Source organism: Marasmius oreades, chromosome 4 (assembly GCF_018924745.1).
Source record: "Marasmius oreades isolate 03SP1 chromosome 4, whole genome shotgun sequence".
In the NCBI taxonomy this organism is placed as follows: Eukaryota; Fungi; Basidiomycota; class Agaricomycetes; order Agaricales; family Marasmiaceae; genus Marasmius; species Marasmius oreades.
In genome coordinates this window covers 1,592,561-1,611,074 of record NC_057326.1, presented here as the reverse complement: position 1 = coordinate 1,611,074, position 18,514 = coordinate 1,592,561, and the positions used below count along the sequence as shown (strand labels likewise).

Sequence of the window (18,514 nt, the reverse complement as noted above, 5' to 3'; positions counted from 1 at the left end):
GTAGTCGTACGACAACGAAAGGGAAAATGTCAAAAAACAATAAACGGGAGAGCTACGTCGGGCCGTTTTGCACGCACTAAAAGTTGGCGGCAACGGACTGTTCAACTCGGCAGGGCATTGCCGAATCCCTAACGTCATACAGTTTCGCAGTTTCATTGCTCTAGCTCTCCCAATGGATTCAGCCTTCGCCATCGACTGGTACTGTATCGTCCAGAATCTTCAACATGTTGCGCTGAGCGCTTCAAGTAGTCCAAAGACGCTCGACAAGGTACTGAGCTTGTTTTGAGATGAAAATAGCCGCTATAGGTGACTGTGCGATCAAGCGTTTTTGGGCTTTCTAAAAATATTTGTTTTTCTTACGAACTTTCTTCTATATCAATAGCCTATGCGTCCACCTATTCTTACAGAATACACGGATAGATAGCGGAATCACGCCCATCGACTCCATACTACGTTATAAAAACGACTAAGAGTCCAGAAACAGACAAATACCCGCCATCCGTCGCAGCGGTAACAGCCGAAGCGTAGCCCGTCAAGATCCACCGTTCTTTCCGACCGGAATACAATCTGATCTGACTCTTTGGCTTTACCCAGTAAGCCAGTGTTGAATGTTACCCGACAATAACATCAGTAAATCAAGCTCTGTATGACACCGCACCCAACGAAGTCTTCACATGCGGCCTATGACTCTATGGTCAAGCACAGCGACATCCGCATCCTGACGGGCAAATTGAGGTACGAAGTTTCTTCCAGCAAGCTATATGAGAGGTGTGTAGACACCGCATGCAATTGATCGAGAGACCTGAAACAATAGGAGTTCTAAAAAAATGAAGAAATAGAAATACGAGGAAAACCAACCTTTGACAGATAATCTACATATTGAACAAACTGACACACCAAAGCTATTTCCGCAGAAGGGACACAGAGTTGCCTTGGGTACGGAATGTGTAGCACAGACAGGGCACGTCCGATCCAGTCCTAGATGATATCATCTCTGTCAGTACTAGGAGCAAGGCAAAAAGACTCATGGGCTCCCACCGATAGAGTGTTCGCTACTGTCGCGGAGTGCAGAGTCGCTGACGGCCTTCAGCAGCTCCAGTCTCTTGTGTGGAAGTTGCTGTAATCCCTGATTAGTGTTCAAAATTAAAATCAATGATCAGTTGACCTCACCCATCTCAAGAGGACATCCGCGTAGACCTCTACGTGGCGGAGCAAGAGATCTACTTCCACTCTACCAAAAATGTGCTCTGTTTCGCTGATAACATATTTCGGTTAATAGACGCCATGTTGACTATCAAATCAAAGACGCTAGGTACCTTTCTTCTGTGAGTTGTTCATGAAATACGATAGTGCCCTGTTTTCGGTTCTCCTTTTTCGCCCGTTCAGTTGCACGAACCGGTAATCGATACTCCGGCGAGAAAGACACAGAAGCTCTGCCGGACGAAAATGTGTCCGTCCATGATTTCGAAATCGATGCCAAGGTGGAATCTTTACGTAGTCCTCCGTGTCGTGGGATAGGCGAATCGGGTTCATGAAAAGCCCCACGAATTGGAAACGGTGTACGAGGGGGAGTGGTTGATGGCATGGTTCCAGAGGGACTCAACGGGGCCTTGGGAGAGTCCTGCACGTTGGCGACAAGCCGGACGCCTCCTGCATTCAGTAACCCGGACCAAGGAGGGCGCGAACCGTTCAAGGAAGATGCTTGAGTCGGTGTAGCAGGCCCTCGTAAGCTTCCTATTGATGAATTGGGACTGATACGTTGCACTGCCGACATTCTTCGAGGAATGCTGAAATAGTCACCAAACCTGGTCATGAACATTATTCCTGTATAAGGAGCAGAACTGAGAGTTGATTTGGGTGTTTGTAGATTTTTCGGGGGACGAGATCGCAAAGGGAACGCCTTGAGTAAAACTACCGCCACCATTGCTAGCATTTGAATATCTTTCTGACAGCGAAGGTCGCTGAGTCTGAACAAAATTGTATGAGAAACAGAAGGTGTTCTCACAAACCAAGACTTACAGCCGATTCACGATCTGCCTGATGAGAAATATTGATTGCTTGTTATAACGCACACCCTCCGAATGAACCCAGGTTTTTAGAAGAGCTCCGAGCATCCTGAATATTCTTTCATGATCATAACGACCATGGCACTCTGCAAAGCCTGCATTCTGATCACACATGGCCGGGATTTCCGGAGCATGGAATATATAATCTTCAGCTACAGTCTTGTCGCTTCCTGCGATAGACACTGTGTTGGAGATCATCACCGTGCTGCGTCGTGATGGCATAACATAGCTGTTCGGATTAGGCGAATATTGAGAAGACTCCTTGACATTGTTTGTGTGCCGCGGGATTGTAAAGAGCGTGGTCATCATCCGAGTTACATGTTCGCTGGAATACGAACGTCGAGATTCTGTTTTGATCATGCGGTCACTGGCAGCTGAGGAAAGCCTACGAATGGCCTCTGATACCAAAGATGGCGACTGGAACATTCTAGGCCCGGCCTCCTCTGTCTTTTCATCAGGAAGGTTCTCCGAAGACTTGGACGGGGATATTGTCGACCCGTGACCGGCGCTACGGATGATACGGGGTGGGGCTGCGAAGAAGCAGACCAACTCGCCTTGGAAAAGTTAGAAACCTGATTCTAAACAGGATGTTCGAATGAAAAAATCGTACCGTTCGGGCCGAAGCTTCCCTGTGAGGTCCTCGGTTCTGCTAGATTTTTGCTGTTGCGCAAGAGCGTCGAGGTTACTCTTCTGTCTAGCGGTGCTCCACTGGCCTGCTCATCGGAAGACGACTCAGAGTCTAGCTGCAGGGGGATCTCAGCTTGCTCGTCTTCATTCTTGAACAATAACAATCGCAAGCATGCTTCTAAGCAAGGACGTCGCCTCTCCCTGATGGTGCGTAAACGACGGAGAATGAAAGCTCTATCCCGAATCGATATTAGAGGCGTCCGGTCGAGTTCAATTGTGGGGGTTCCATCCGGATGTGCAGCTTGCGGATAGTCACGAGGAAAAGTGAAAGTTACGCGTATGAATACGGAGGAAGATACCCCCCATGGTACTTGTAATCCGAGGGTACATGTGCGTTTCTTTGTCAAATCGTGCTTTGCACTCAATCAGCTTTCGATGGTACTTAACCAGAGTTAGTGACACCGCAAACCTTTTCCAGTTTGATCTTGGAGGATGCTAACTTTGTCAGTACAGAAGTGATTCTAACCGAAGGGTCAAATGAGTACATGTAAAAAGCATGTTCACCAACTCACTCATCTTGCAGGGATTGACCAGGATCCTTCTCTTCAATGGCGGAGCGGTTCCTACTTTCACTCCTTTTTCTCTTGGTTCCTGCTGAACTAGGTGGATTGACATCCTGTCCTGGGCCCCTTGATCTAGATCGTAATCGGAGTGCTTCATTGCTATCCCCACGACTACCTGGACCTGAGCTGCTATCCCTCCTACCATCGCCTACTTTGACACTAGATAACCATGATAAGGGATCTACGTTTGCTCGTTTCTTGTTTCCACCGGCAGCACCTCGACTCATTGTCCCCCTCCCAGCGGCGGAAGCCAAATTGATTGACGAAGCCTTGATAAAGCTCGTTGCTTCATGTGGGTGGATCGTATCAACAGAACTTGAAATTCCTGCACCATGACGCTCAACAGGAGGACCAGGCCTGTTTCCAAAGTACTCCCGGTCATCAATGTTGGGCTGAGCGGGAAGAGAAGTTCTATGTCGTGGAGGCATTCCGGCGCGCACTTCGGCAAGAATCGCTCGTTTTCCTATCGGTGCCGAAAGCAGGGGTATCGACCCCGAACGTTCAGGAGGTTTCCGGAAGGACATAGTAGCCTGTTCATCCGTGACACTACTTTCTAACGGGCGTTGGGCGCTTTGGAGCGGGGAAGAGCCACAGGCAACGTTCTGTCGCCATATTAAGGAACAATGAGAACTCGGACCGTGCTCAAAAAATGCTTACATACCTGCATAGCCTCAGGGTTTATCGGCCAAAACCGCAAAGTCCGATCTTTCGACCATGTTATCAATTGAAACTGATTTTCATCTATGATAGATATGAACGTTGGAAAGCAAGTCAATATTTGGAACACTGACTTTGCCCGCCCTTCCGCCATACAAACTCTTTAACAACATCGTCGTGGCCCTCGAATGTGAGAACAGGACCCAGTCCGAGTTCATCTTTGACAGAGTATAGTTCGAGCGCAGTTTCCCCACGTTGGGGAAGACTAAGAATCCCTTTCCCAAAAGGGACGTTTCTTGCCCTCCAAACGGGATAGGTCGTCTGAATTTCATGTTTGGGACTTGACGCAAGTTTGTGTGTATTTGAGACACCAGGAAAATACCGCGAACCTGTTGATTCAGACGCGTATTCATCGATATTCCAGAGTTTGATTGTCTTGTCAAGGGAGCATGTCACGATTTCATTCCTCGTGTAATGACACCAATCAATCCCGTATATACGAGACTTATGCCCTCGAATAACCGTGACCGGTAAGGATCCTTTCTACTAGGCATTTGGTTATAGGGCTAATCTTGGAGAGTGACAGGTCATACCCGACGGTCCCAAATGAGCACCTCGTTTGCATGGGAAGATGCCAGGATATTGGCATCATGTTTATTCCATTTGACCTGTGTTCCCGGTGCTGTATATCATGCTGTTAGAATTTCGACAAGTATCGACTAATGTCGACTTGCCGTTGAATGCACAAAGGCCTTACAGACACTATTAATTCGTGGTATATGGGAGGCAAGGGTCTTTCATTTCTCACGCACCAAAGATAGATTTACGAGGTGCTCTCAGATCCCAGCCCCATATCCATGAATCAATGCCAGTGCTAACGACGGTATCACATTCAGTAGTGTGCCAGTTGATATCTGTGATTGCACGGTAATGCGAATGTAGGATATGTTCAATCGACGTCTTTCCCGACATTAGCAAGTTCCAAATCAAACTGGAGAAGTCATTTCATAAGCATGTGTGTGTCAGGGAGCAAAACACGCACAGTTTCTCGCTAGAAGTGGAAACAATGTATTGTGCTCGACTGTGATGAGGATTCCACTGGACGTCGGCGACATCCCATGTACCCCCCTGAGGCAGAAATCGAGGAACTTCAAACGGCGCCTTCAGGTCGATGATAAATAGCCCACGTCGTCTAAAAGACGGAAAGGTAAGACTCATTAATATTGTCGGCGGACTAACAAGTCTTACGCTGCAAGCACTACATCGCGTGAAGCTGGACTAATACTCATCTATTCTCCAAGCAATAAGTGTGCAACCTGCTACCAATGACTGACAACTCACGTTCCCAACAGCATCTCCAACCAATCCTTTCATGTCAATTTGCAGATTTTCCCGAAAGGTACCTCCATCTTCAGATGTTGTGGTATCCTCAGAGGAAGAAAACACGTCGACGGGTTCATCATTTGCACCTCTCTGTTTCGAATTTCCGTGTAACGTTGGTGAGTCGACGGAGTCGGTGGATGCTTGGGACGCATCTTCGGATCGGGAGCCCATATGTGATATTGCACTCGGATGATAGGGTTTGGTGTATCTATTGACTTTTTCGATAGATACAATTAACCAGAATCCACATATGACTGAGTGACGGAGAAGGGAAAAGGAATTCGGCTGATCTAATCCGGCATTAGGTCAAGATACAGCACTACATACAAACTACATAGAAGAGTTCAGAGCCTAAAGCTACATAAAGCGTTATGAAATGAAGTGGAAAAGGCAAGGACAATAAGGATACACCAACTCAAATCGGCCCACAAAATGATCATGACCATCCTCCGTTGTGACTCTGGGATGAGTCAGCTTGCATTTGCCGTTTACGAGGCCATCCAGAATCGACCGGTCTACGAGAAAAATCATCAGAGCGATGTCGCCCACGATTCCCCCGTCCGCCACCACTTCCACGCCTTCCCACTCCACCTCCACCTCCACCTCCACGATCGTTATGTTGGCGTATCTGTTGCGGCGGACTGTTATTTCCAAGACCTGAGGTCGACGCATATGGTGGCATGGGAGGATAATTGGCTACTGAGGGTGACCAGGGCGATTGAGAGCTTGACGGTGAGAATCCAGGAATAGAAGGAGAAGAATGTGGCTGGGAAGGAATAGGTGCGGTAATAGGGGGAGCAGGAAGGGGAGCACTTGGAACAGAGGAAGCAAGTGCCCGCATCATAAGATCCATTTGCTCTGGCGTGAGTGTCGCGATTTCGGCAGCTAGAGCTTTCTGATCAACGGGCAATGTCGCTGCAAGACTTGCTATTTGACTTGGCAGAGTTGGGATCGGATTCGGCTGCAGTTGCGGTGGGGGTGGACTAGGCTGGGATGTTATCACCAGAGGAATGTTAGGTGTCGGTGTTACTGTAGACAACGACGGAGGAGGAGCCAGTTTTCCTCGGTTTAACCACCATATACCGACCATGTAATTAGAGATACGCTCCGTTGGGAGTTTGAGATCATCGAGAAGCTCCATGTAATCTGGGAGCGGGTCACTGGAAAGTAGAGGGATGATATACATTTCCTTTCCAGGGTGATGTTCCTTTGGGCGTTGCCCCCATGGAAAGACGAGGCCGTGCCGCCTGAGGAAGAGAAAGTGAGTGAGTCATAGAATTGAAAGTCTTTAAGTAAAAGAGGCCTACCTTTTGGCGATCAAGAAATCAGACAGCGCCTTAAACCCTGAATCTCCTTCAGTGACGGGAGAAAACGCGACAGCGACCAACTCTTTGATCGGATTCATTCGCATCTGTAACAAGAACTTGGCTGAATTCTCTACAGGTACTCTGCCGTCGATCCTGAGAAGGTCAGATGGGAACAGGGTTTTCCAAAGCAGTGATCCAGCTTCTATGGGTCTTCCACCCATTTGGCGAGCCAAGACCGGGGTGTCTTGAGGAATTGTTGAATCGAGAGGCATGGAGATCTACAGAACAATGTATCAGTATCTCGATTCTACGAATGAAGATAAAAATTGAGTGACCTTGCCATCCCATACTATGGGAAGTCCTTCAAACAACTGACGTGATGCTTCCGGTGTCAGGGGTTCCTTCTCCTCCAGGAACATATCAAAGTCACCGTCGTTTGCACCACCTCCGAGAGGATCCGAAGACCCCATGACAACGTCCGTATTATCCCCTTGTGAAGATGGTGTATTCGAGTTTTGTTCGACTGGTGATATAGGTGCATCGCGCGCTGGCACAGACCATAGCGTATTAAGATTGAAGAATGGATCCGTCGTTGTAGTCTCATTAGCTGACTGAGGGACATTGGCAAATGGAGAGAGGGGTGTGGGAGGCGCTGGTGGATGCAAGGGGGACACAGGTGATTTGATTCCTCCTTCATCTCCAACTCCCAGAGGTTTAGCCACAGCCGTCGAAGACTGTGGGGGATCGGAGGCATCCTCGGGGCGCGGGTCATCTTCCATGTTGATTAGGTCTGCTAGATTAAGTTCAGGTTCTTGTATGACTATATCCGATTCTGCGTTGACGAGAAGGGATGGCCTCTGGGGATTAAAGTCGCCAGAGGGAACGACTTCGGTGGGAGAAAATGCATGAGGAGGAACAGGTGGAGGAGCACCCCAGGAAGCGCCGCCCTGTGGGACAACGGGCGACTCCGGGGGAACCGAGACGGACATTGTACGCTGACGGGGTTGAGCGGACCTCAACCTTGCCAAACGTTCTCTTTCCATTCGTTCCTCATCTTCGTGTCGACGATCTCGGTCTTGGATGTTCCCGTTGAGGTCCTCAATATCTTCCAGTCCTTTGTGAGTAATCTTTGCACGAGGAGCTGTAGTTTTCTTCAAAATCGAGTGCTCGAGTGCCTCTTGCTCAGCTATCTTGATTGATTGCTTTAACTCCTCATTGGCTAAGTCGGTGGAAGACATTAGAGATATCTCTTTGGGCGAAATTTGGTTGGTAGCGATCCGTTTGTGGATCACAACACGATCAGGTTTGCTAAGATTGAACTGAATAGTCCGAAAGCGGTCCCTGGATGCACGATGTCAGTAGAGCTCGCGATAGAAATCAAACCGATGCCTGAACTTACTTGTACTTTCCTCCAGCGGAAGGAACACCATTTTTATCCGGTTCACAATATATCTCATATACACAACTCTCAAGCTCGTCGGCAAACTGCTTTGCGCTGGCCAAGACAGTCGCTCTCTCGTCATCTGTCAACTCTTCAGGTTTCTTCTCGATTAGTGATTCCGAACCGACACCTCCATCCTTTTCCTCGTTGTTGCCAGTAATGTGTATGTGAGGATATCGGAGGAAGATGCCTTGAAACAGTTCCTCGAGTTTCCCAAGACAATACTTGCGGGTCGGATCCGTAGATGAGGTGATCTTTGCTTTCTTTGTAGGTGGCTGCTGAGAGACCGTCGTGCTTGTCTTTCGTTTGGCTTTGGGCGGTGGTCCAGGTGAAGTTGATCCCTTGGGTCTTCCTTTCGTCAGCCGCCGTTTCCGATGTGTTTCGGAGATAGCAGAATCATCGGAGTCTGATTCTGATTCGTAGGTTTGTGGAAGCCGGCGCTGTTCCCCCGTGTCAAAGTTAGCAAACTCTTCCGCGACGCAAGGCGAATTGATACGTGCCTTTCCCAATGGTTTCGCCAGGACAACTTCCTCGGTATAATCGTCCTCGCTACCCGGATCATCTGACTCTTGACTATCGTCCAGATGAACGACCGAATTCGCCAGTGGTTGAGACTTTCTCTTCCTATTGGTTTTAGTGATGGTTTGGTTGGTTTCTATAACCTCCTCGACAGCATTGGGGCCCTCCCATTCCACTGTAAACACGAAAAAGAGACCAGTCAATATCATCACTCAACCCATAATTATAATAATAAATCAAAAGAAGACGACTGTCGCACATTTATAGGCTCCCTTCAACTACTTTCAATCGCAGTATCCCGTAACACATTGTTCTCAACGGTGTAAAAAGATACTAGCCAACAGACCGACACCGATGATAGGATACTAACGTCTCGGAAACATACATTACATGGAGTAAATTGCTCATGTAGGTGTGATAGCGGGAGACCGACGTTATAACACATTCGAAGCAAGTTACATGGAGGTCTTGTGCGACAGCGATGAAAGAAGAAAAGCCACAATAGAAAGAGCCAAACGGAAGAGGAATGCAGGCACAAGAATAGGGATATGTACTCACTGACTGGGTGGAGTCCAGTTCTATTGGAGCAAGCGGGACAGATATACACACCTGTATCATGAAATCAGCAACAGTGAAGGCAAAGTTGATTGGAAGAGATTGGAGATTGGAGTCGAGAAATAGGTAAAGATCGCGAGAGAAATGCTATCCGAGGGAAGAATTGAAACTCACTGATATCGTGGGCAGTCTGTTCATCCAAATCCACACAAGAAAAGTGGTACCTGCCAGAAATATGCAATTATGAAGGCAGATAATGGTTAGATAGATCTCGAGTACACACCAGTCCTTGCATTCGACACAGTAAACCATTGGCGTGCCATTATCACTCTTCCTGCAGAAGCAAAAAACGTCCTCGACTTTTGCTTTCCCCTTCGAACTGGCCTTGCGTGTGGGAGCCGGTTTCGCAGTTGCCTTGACCGAAGCAACACCATCCTCCTGCTTCATATTCTCCTTCTCCGTCTCCTTCTCCTCGGCTAACTCCTGTTTCTTCCCCTCCTGATCTTCAGCCGCTCCATCAACTGCCTTTAATTGAGACCGCCCTCTTCCTCTAACTGACTGTGGTTTTTCTTTCAGCTTGAGAGGAGTGGGTTGAGACGGACTCGCTGTTGATGCAGCGGCGTTCAATTGCGCTTTTGCTCGCGTAGTACGACTACTCATCGTTGGTACATAAATCGTTCAAGATCCAGATGGTGGTGGTAGGATAAGAAATTGTTTGCATGACAATGAAAAAACGTGGGAGCCATACGATGGCGTGGGAGATACGTCACTCTCACGTGCCTTTATTGTTCGCATGCAAGGCAGAATGATGTTTGTCAAGTACGGGTCCTCGCTGGAATCCGTTCAGAATAGAGTGAGTCTCTTTTCTCTCCACGATTGTGTCTAATTGTGTCTATCACTGTAATCTAACTCTATTTTCGCCCACAGGCATCGCTATTAGCGAGCCCTAGCTTTTCGCCCGGGTGAATCGCCTCAAATATGTACTGTGTCAGCTTTTTTTTTGAGCGTTATCAAATTGACAGAGGTTGAGCAGACGGTCCGCGCGTCAAGCTTTCGCTAGGAAACTCATTTAGTGTCTTGTCTGTCATCCTTGGGTACTCCGATATGCCTCACCTACGGAATGCGGGATTAAATGGCGAGCGGATATGTGGCGCCGATGGCTCAGTTCTGGCTTTTGGCAATACCCTGGATCCGTGTCAGGAGCCAAAAGAGGTTAATCTGTTCTGCCCCGTTCCTCTTTTTAGATACTCTGCGTTATCAAAGGACGTGGATGTCATATGGCTAGGAATCACAAGTTCAGAGGCTCCGAGATAGGAGTCGGGAATCTCCTGACTTATTAGCACATTCTGGGTGCACAGCGGGAGAGACAATACGACGGAAACCAGCGCGAGACCTGGGCCTGGTGATTCGCTCCTGGACACTGACAGAAGACTCGCGTCGGTCCCACGTGGTCGTACTGGTAAAACTGTGTTTTTCTATTGGTTTCCCTCGATTTGGGTTTATTTTACCTTCTACAGGTCGTAGTGCAATGTTCATCGATCCTCGAGGAACCACACTGACGGACATTACAATGCAGCCCCACGAGAGACGGACTGCTCTCAAGTAGTGCCGCTGACAGCAAGCCTCCTGTGGCGGCGTAGGCTGGTCACTTGCGATTCGAAATCAGTCAGAAAGCATCAGCAGGACTTGCGAGTCGACCTGCCGGGGCCGGCAGTTACAGCTCGGGGACTACATCCTTGCGTTCTTCTATCAGCATGCCAGGTATCTGCGTCATCTAGCCCGTCATGAACGATTCCCTTTGAATCCTGAATGATGGATCACATGTAATGAAGAAACGAAATAGAAACTAATGGTCTGAGCGCCGGCTTTTTGTTGGCTGGAGGAAGGTACAGCGAGGGCGGAGCGAAGGTAACAAAGTAGACATTATGATAGAATCATGGAGTTCGGAACGAGGAACTGTGAGGGAATACAAATTTAGACCACAAAATCAAAATGACGGAGGTCACGTACACAAGGGTGTAGACCATGTGCTAGCGCTGGCGACAGATCGAGGCTCCTCTCCCTCATCCTGTCCCTGTCTTGTCCCTCAGCGTCGACGTCCTCCTCCGTCTTCGCCGTTGTCGACGCCTCGCCCGCAGCGCTGTGTATAACGACCCCAGTGCTATCAGTCCTCAACACCCTTATATGCTGTTGACTATCATCAACTGTCATATATCGTTGATATAGTCTATCCTCAAGTTCGAGAGCTCGGCTACCGTGTTCTTTCCTCGACGGGGTAGGCTATCACTGTTGAGAAGCGATACAAAGTTTTACTTGGGGAAACAGCGTCATTTCCTTGTGGGTCTGTCTTCCCTTTCCAGTCGTTCTGCCGCAAGGTGGCCGACTGAGTTTTCTGTTGCCGATGATTCATTGATTATGCAGGGAGAACCAGAAACTGAGCTCTATTTGCACCGTTGCATGTTCTTTCCCCGGGAATAGCGCCTGGAATCAACATTTCAACCTTCCTCTATGGCTGTGGCAGTCGCAAAGGTTTCCAGTTCATTCAATATGGTTTCTTCCCACCAACGTTTAGCTGCCAGCTCTCCTCCGGCTGCCTCGTCCTCTCGCTCGAAACAGCCCTCTCATTCATCTACTCATTCACCTGTCGCACCGGAGCCTTCTACGATCAAACCAACAAATCAATCATCTTCACGCCCTACTTTCTTGCAGACTTTACGCTCTGCCACACGTTCCAAGAAGTCTCCGGCACCAGCAGCAGATGACTTCGCCAATCTCACACAGAATAAAGGCAAACAGAAGGCTGCCAATGACAATTTACCCAAGGAGAAGCCCAACATGCTCCGCAGATGGGAGTCCAGGGTCAATTTTCGCAAGGCTGGCAGGGAGTCCGTCACGCCTTCAGCGTCGCCTCTTCCACCGTTGGCTGATACGGACAGGAGCGAGGGCGAAGTACGAGCTGTAGGGTCTACGAGCACGAGCTATACCACGCCTTCTTCCAGACTAGCTTCCATGTCATCCCCTGCTTTGCATCTCGCATCACAGGCGTTGCCCTCTCCAAGGTCCCAACCTGCCATTCCGGCCTCTTCCTCCTCAACAAGTGAAGCTTTGGTTTCGCCTGTCAGAGCCAGAACACGACGATCAAGCGTCGAGCATTCCAAGCCCGACCCGGCAACGCGTCATAGGTCCACCAAATCATCACCCATCAATATTCCAGCTGCCTCCACCTCTGCAGTTGATCTGAGGAGCTCCCCAGGAACGCCAAAGCGAAAAACACGACCAGAACGATCTCCAAGCCCTCCAGAGACACCAACGCCGATGAGTCGTGCTCAACTTGGTCGCCGTTCGTCCAGCTCAGCGGCCAGCGTGCCCTCTTCACCTACGCCACTCACCTCCCGAAATGTGAGTCCTCTCCGTGCAAGATCTCCCTCAACTTCACGGCGTGTCGTCACTACTCAAAGAGGACTCTCGTCAGCATCAACTTCTCATCTACCCAACCACTCACCTAGTTCGTCGCCCACACCCCCGAAGGACTCACCTCGACGACCATCATTCTCTCGTGAAGACACTCCTTCCCCTGCGCTGACGACACGCCCACGTCCGACGTCTCCCAATCAGCGTTCATATGCTCAAAACCGCCACTTCAATATATCCACCGCCTCCCTCAGCGCTCCTTCAAACCCCGAGCACAGGGAACTTATTCGGACGGCGACCTCAATGATCTGCAAAGAGATTATCAAGCCTCCTGCTCACATGGCCCGGACTGCAACTGGTATCAAAGATTGGGAAGAAGTAGATTTTCGCACTCGAGCATTGGTTAGACTTGAACGTATTTGGGGGAAGAGTGGTGTCTCCGCTAGCTCTAGTAATGTCAATGTCAATGCTTTGCCCTTGTCCTCTAGTGGGCTTAGTCTCGCTGGAGAAGAGAGAGAGCGGAGATTATTCACCGAGGCGTTGCGGGATGGCTTTGTTCTCTGCCAGTATGTCTTTCAAATTCATTCCCCTCCCCCTATCTTCATGCCTGTTGACGCCATTCCTCCGTAGGTTAATGAACAAACTCCGATCCAGTTCCGTAGTCCGGCCTGACGTTCGTGAAGATGGTTTTGTTCGCACCTCTAACATCACCAAGTTCTTGGCTGCCTGCGCTTCTTGGGGCTTGTCGAACGACGAACTTTTCCAAGGTGACGATTTGATCGAGGCCACAAGCGAATCGCTTGCACGTGTGGCAAAAACAATCATCGCTCTCATCAAATTTGCCGAGAGCCCGAGCGCTGAGCGGTCGAAACTACTCTATGGCCACTCTAGCGGAGATGGAGAAGCCACAGGTAGTCGAAATGGCATTGGAAGATCAGTCTCCGGGCCGTATAAATTGGGCTCTGTATCTCGTTCAGCTTCCGCCTCGACTCCCAGCTTGATACAGACGAACCAGCGCGGCGATATTCGGCTTCAAATACCCAAGACGGCTTCCAGTCCAACTCCAAGTTCACCGACCCGTGCCAAGCGTAGGAGTCCACCATCTGGGTTACCGACCGTACGATCGAGCAGTCCCGACGAGGAAACCGTTGTCAAGGAAGAGCAAATGACGCAGTCCAATGACAAATCGAAGGCAACTTCAGCCTCCTTGCACGTTGTTTGTGATCGGGACATCAAAACTAGCAGACCTTTGTCGCCACCCCCTAGGTCTCCCCTTCGAGCTCGCTCCCCTAAACTGACCTCCAACTTTGTGCCTGACGACAACGGTCAAGGCCTTTTCACCAGGACACGGAAAAGCTCCCAACAAGCTTCTTTCTATTCCCACCAATCCTTTTCAAGATCGTCTGCAGCAGTCGAGTCTATCCGAGACGATTCAATCGGAGAGTCTCCAGTGGATAATAGCAATCATATGCGGGTTTCAAGGGCGTCGACAGCCATGACGGACGTCACAACCTCCACGACGACGACGGTATTATCGAGCTTGCTAGATGTTGGAAGGGGGAGCAGTGCTGTATTCAGTAAGTTTGGAACAATCCGAACAATGAATACTGAGGCGACCTCTGAGGCGCCTTCCATCTCTCGAACGGAAGGCAGTTCCATAGCTGATGATTTAGCTCGTAAACAACGAGGGTCGGACTACACCAGAGATCACAAACTCAGTGATGCAGCCGTGATAGATCTGTCGAGGGTGGTCGAAGAGGCAGAAGAGAGTGGTTCGAGTTCACGAGGCAAGAGGAAAGAGAAAGGGAAAGAGAAGTATGAGCTATATGGCGGTGGGGAGACGGAAAGGGTAGAAAAGGGAGCCATACGCCTTGGCAAAGGTAAATGGCCTGATGATTTCATCGACGCTCTTCATGCTCCTTCTGTCCCCACTATCCCCATAAAAGCTCATCTATCCCCTGAACCCGAAGATCGTGTTCGGACATCATCCATAATATCGAGCTCTTCACCTCGAAAACTTGCTATTGTGGGCAACTCACGTCGAAACGAAAGCGTCGAATCACTTCCTCAATTCCCCAGAAGACCGGCACACCGAGCCCGCCACAGCATCGACACTCCTGCGTCCTCTCTCCTCCCCAAAGAGTCTGTCTATCGACGTGACGTTAGCCCAGACGGACTGCCATCAGCATCTGGGCCCAGCAAGGTTCTTATCCGACGGCATAGTACGAAACCTAGCAATCGAAGTAATCTTCAGCTTCCAGGCTCACGAAACAGTGGAAGTGATGACACCCGGGACTCGGATGGAGAAGCTTTAGTCCCTTTCCCTAGAACAGTTTCTGCTGATCATTCAGGTTCTGCTTCCCCTCCGCCACCCTCCACCGATGAACCGTCCGGAGTTTCAATAGCTTTTGAGAAGGCCGCCCGACCGCCGAGGGGACGCATTCAAAGTGACATGCAAGGCACTAGACGACGTCCACGACCGAGCTCGTACGATGAGTTGGGAGCAAAACCGACTCGTTCGAGGTTCGAGAGCATGGTCAACCTTGGTGGCGGTTCAGGTAATGCGAGTTCGAGCGATTTGATGTCGAGGGACTCAATGGACGGTAACGCTGTTCGCAAGCCTCTTATAATCAAAGAAGAGGGTAAACTGCCGACACATTTCGTAAGTCCTTCTCTATATACTCTTCTCACTTAAACTCACCCTTTTTTTCTTTCCAGCAACTCGGAAATTGTATTGGTCGAGGGCAGTTTGGGTCTGTGTATCGGGCGCTTAATCTGAACACTGGTCAGATGGTTGCTGTAAAACGGATTCGTCTTGAAGGGCTCAAAGAAGAGGAGGTCACTCAGCTGATGAAGGAAGTTGATTTGGTAAAGAGGTTGTCACATCCCAGCATTGTCAAGTATGAAGGGATGGCACGAGATGCTGATACTTTGAGCATAGTTCTGGAGTGAGGATCATCTTTTCCTGTTTCCACCCATGCCGTACTCATGTCGATCTTAGATACGCCGAGAATGGCTCTCTTGGTCAAACACTGAAGGCGTTTGGTAGACTAAACGAAAGGCTGGTAGCGAGCTACGTCGTGCGGATTCTGGAGGGCCTCCACTATCTCCATCAGAGCGACGTTGTACATTGCGATCTCAAGGCGGCAAATATTCTCACCACCAAAAACGGCAATGTTAAGCTGTCCGACTTTGGTGTCTCCTTGAACATGCGTGCTATGGAGAGGGAGATCAAGGACGTTGCTGGGACACCGAATTGGATGGCACCTGAAGTCATTGAGCTGAAAGGCGCGTCTCCAAAGTCGGACATCTGGTCCTTGGCCTGTACCGTCATTGAACTCCTTACTGGGCGACCGCCTCACGCCGATATTCCGAATAGCATGTCTGGTAAGATGAGCCACTCATTATGTCCGTATCCACTACTAACCCGGAACTACATAATTTTAGTAATGTTCCGAATAGTCGAGGATGATATGCCACCGATTCCTCCTGGTTGCTCTCCCTTGTTGGAAGACTTTTTGAAGCAGTGTTTCAATAAAGACCCTGCGAAGAGACCTAGTGCGGAATTACTGTGTGAACATCAATGGCTTAAAAAGAACTGGGGTGCTCACAAGGTAAATTTCTTCTTTTCTACTTTTTCGCCTCTGATTGGACGTTTCTTCAGGAACTGCGACCGCAGGACAGTATTCCGTTCCTGCGCCGAGTTAGCGCCGACCTGCACAAATCGGAAGTTGTTCGTCATCTTGCTCAACTTGAGATGCCTGACCACGAGCATCGTGTTGATGAGCATATCAGTGGTTCACCTCCTGGCCGTCGGATATCAAACGCGTCTGCGCGTCCATCCTTGGATAGTGAGATTTCGCCACGAGAGCATTCGTTCGTAAAGACAACTTTCAGCAAACGTGAGTATTTTTGACGTCATACGCACAGAGTCTATCTAAGTCTCGTCGTAGCCATGATCTGCAGGGTATGCTTAGGGAAGGTCAAGAAGAGCGCTGTCCTCTGTGCACAATGTAGTCTCATCTGCCATGCTAAATGTGCAAGCAATGCTCCTCCGACTTGTGACCTCCGTGCTCAGCTCCTCCTCTACGCGCAATTTGCCGAGAAAGGAAACCCCAGTAGCGCCTATTCCAACCCGGTCGACCTCCTCAGCGATTCTATGCCCAAAACTCCCATGTCTGATGTCCCTTTCGTATCCCATAGCACTCCTCGAACAAGTTTCGATATGCCTCCTCCACCTGCACCTTCTCCAACATCACCTGCACATCCGCCAACTGCATTCAAGTTTTTCGGACGTTCATCTCGATCAAGCCAACCCACTGATTTGAGTCATCCTCAGACGTCAAACCCTTCCCTTCCGGATAACACGTCGAAAACGAAACTCGTGCGGAAGAGTGACCGACCACACTCACTCGCAAGTAACAGCACAAATCCGAATAACTCGTTGAGAAGCGCCCTGACTATCAGTAGTGCTGGGCGAAGATCCACGGCCTCAAACGATATGGGTGTGATCGAAGAGGCGGTGGGTGCATCTAATTTTGTTAAGTTTGCTTCGTCCGTACACGAAGTTGAAGATAACATTGGGGTGCCGGGTGGATTGCAAGATGAATCTCGGCGGCACAAGAAAGGCAAATCCTCCGGTAATTGCATTGTACAATAAACTCCTCTCCTCCATTTTGCATGCTTCTTCACTACATTTATAATCAAAATCTCTAATGGCTTTTTGAAGCCCCGTTTCTTATACCCCCCTTCTCTACTTTATACTCTCTCTTTTTCTTTTTCTTTTTCGTCCACTTTTCACTCATGCACGTGTACTTATACTCTACCTTCTTGCACATATCCATCTCATCATCTCAGTCAGACACTCTCTTCCATTGCGCTGCATATCCCTTGCACTTTGATACACGGCTGCCCTGTTTCTGCGTTTGGGCCGGACTCTCGTTTTCACCCATTCCATCTTTCATACCCTCGCCTAGATGTGCTCATCAGTCTGGGTACATTACTACCGTAGATCTTTTTGGCGCTCTATGGAATAACGAGGATACATATGTATACGTAGTAGCTATTCAGCAGTTATGGTATGGTCTTGGTTCAAGGCCTCAGGCCTCACAACCAACTAAAATTTCAGATTCGATGCTAGAGAAGGTTTCTCCGATCGCAAACATTCTCCTCTCAGATCTCTTCCCAATGGTCGGTATCTCCCTCATCTTCTGATTGTGCTCATTAACCGCAGACCAGCGTGGCCACTGTTGTTCGAGACTCCCAACAGTGGGGCCGTCGACGTCGCCAACGAGTACCGGTTCAGTGTGTTTGTTTTCTCCCTTACTCTCGGTGTTTTTCCCTGGGACCTTTATCTGTCGTTTGATAGCGCATAAAAGTCGCCGCCGAAAATTCGACAAAATCAGAAATCTCAGCCCTCTGGATAGTAACGGGGCCAATCTCTGTTAGGGATCAATTGTAAAAGTTTTTCCGCGTGGTGAGTTCTTCGTTACCCGTAGTTCTTCGAGGTGATGGCAGTGATCATCGGCGATAAATCTAAGATGTTATAATTTTCCTAAGTTCATAGTTCCCTGCAACAAAACGTGCCCTCGGAAGAATCGCAATGGAAGCATTAGAGTTCCTACAAAAGTGCGGAGAGTAAAAGAACAGGTCCCCCGGCCATTAATTATGCTCTTGAGCAGACTGATCGTGGCGACTGCCATCTTGATTTTCTCAACCACACGCGCCTCACCTGCGGGTTGGGAAACCAACGGCCAAAGAATGGCTCGCGGATTGCCTCCTCTCCCTCCCCGATCCTTTGGGAAGAATATCCCAGGTATACAGAGAGCTACCATAGCCCAACAGAAACCACCTAAACCTTCGCCATCCGGTTCCTTCGTGAGATGGTAAGTCCTCGGATTTCGTGAACGACACCGGTATGCTCAT

General features: G+C 49.2%; 4 protein-coding genes across 4 annotated transcripts; 1 reads left to right on the top strand and 3 right to left on the bottom strand.

Moving 5' to 3' along the window:
* Positions 1-695: 695 nt before the first annotated feature.
* On the bottom strand, positions 696-5,527 carry E1B28_007344 (uncharacterized protein; the record flags this gene model as incomplete). Its single annotated transcript, XM_043152071.1, has 17 exons — positions 696-802; positions 859-978; positions 1,039-1,117; positions 1,171-1,255; positions 1,317-1,967; positions 2,020-2,620; positions 2,677-3,106; positions 3,163-3,214; positions 3,266-3,918; positions 3,978-4,057; positions 4,108-4,516; positions 4,567-4,655; positions 4,708-4,725; positions 4,786-4,964; positions 5,016-5,165; positions 5,222-5,262; positions 5,315-5,527. 17 exons carry the CDS (start codon positions 5,525-5,527, stop codon positions 696-698), a joined length of 3,957 nt encoding a protein of 1,318 aa, XP_043010156.1.
* A 265-nt stretch (positions 5,528-5,792) lies between these two features.
* E1B28_007343 (uncharacterized protein) lies at positions 5,793-9,838 on the bottom strand (the record flags this gene model as incomplete). Its single annotated transcript, XM_043152070.1, has 8 exons — positions 5,793-6,603; positions 6,664-6,941; positions 6,999-8,004; positions 8,063-8,544; positions 8,605-8,798; positions 9,182-9,232; positions 9,353-9,402; positions 9,462-9,838. The coding sequence occupies 8 exons, from the start codon at positions 9,836-9,838 to the stop codon at positions 5,793-5,795; spliced, it is 3,249 nt and encodes a 1,082-aa protein (XP_043010155.1).
* A 1,263-nt stretch (positions 9,839-11,101) lies between these two features.
* E1B28_007342 (uncharacterized protein) lies at positions 11,102-11,389 on the bottom strand (the record flags this gene model as incomplete). The annotated part of the gene is made up of 2 exons (XM_043152069.1): positions 11,102-11,134; positions 11,189-11,389. 2 exons carry the CDS (start codon positions 11,387-11,389, stop codon positions 11,102-11,104), a joined length of 234 nt encoding a protein of 77 aa, XP_043010154.1.
* A 297-nt stretch (positions 11,390-11,686) lies between these two features.
* On the top strand, positions 11,687-17,249 carry E1B28_007341 (uncharacterized protein; the record flags this gene model as incomplete). Its single annotated transcript, XM_043152068.1, has 7 exons — positions 11,687-13,155; positions 13,220-15,251; positions 15,308-15,537; positions 15,591-15,976; positions 16,037-16,203; positions 16,254-16,491; positions 16,543-17,249. The coding sequence occupies 7 exons, from the start codon at positions 11,687-11,689 to the stop codon at positions 17,247-17,249; spliced, it is 5,229 nt and encodes a 1,742-aa protein (XP_043010153.1).
* Between the last annotated feature and the right edge of the window lie 1,265 nt (positions 17,250-18,514).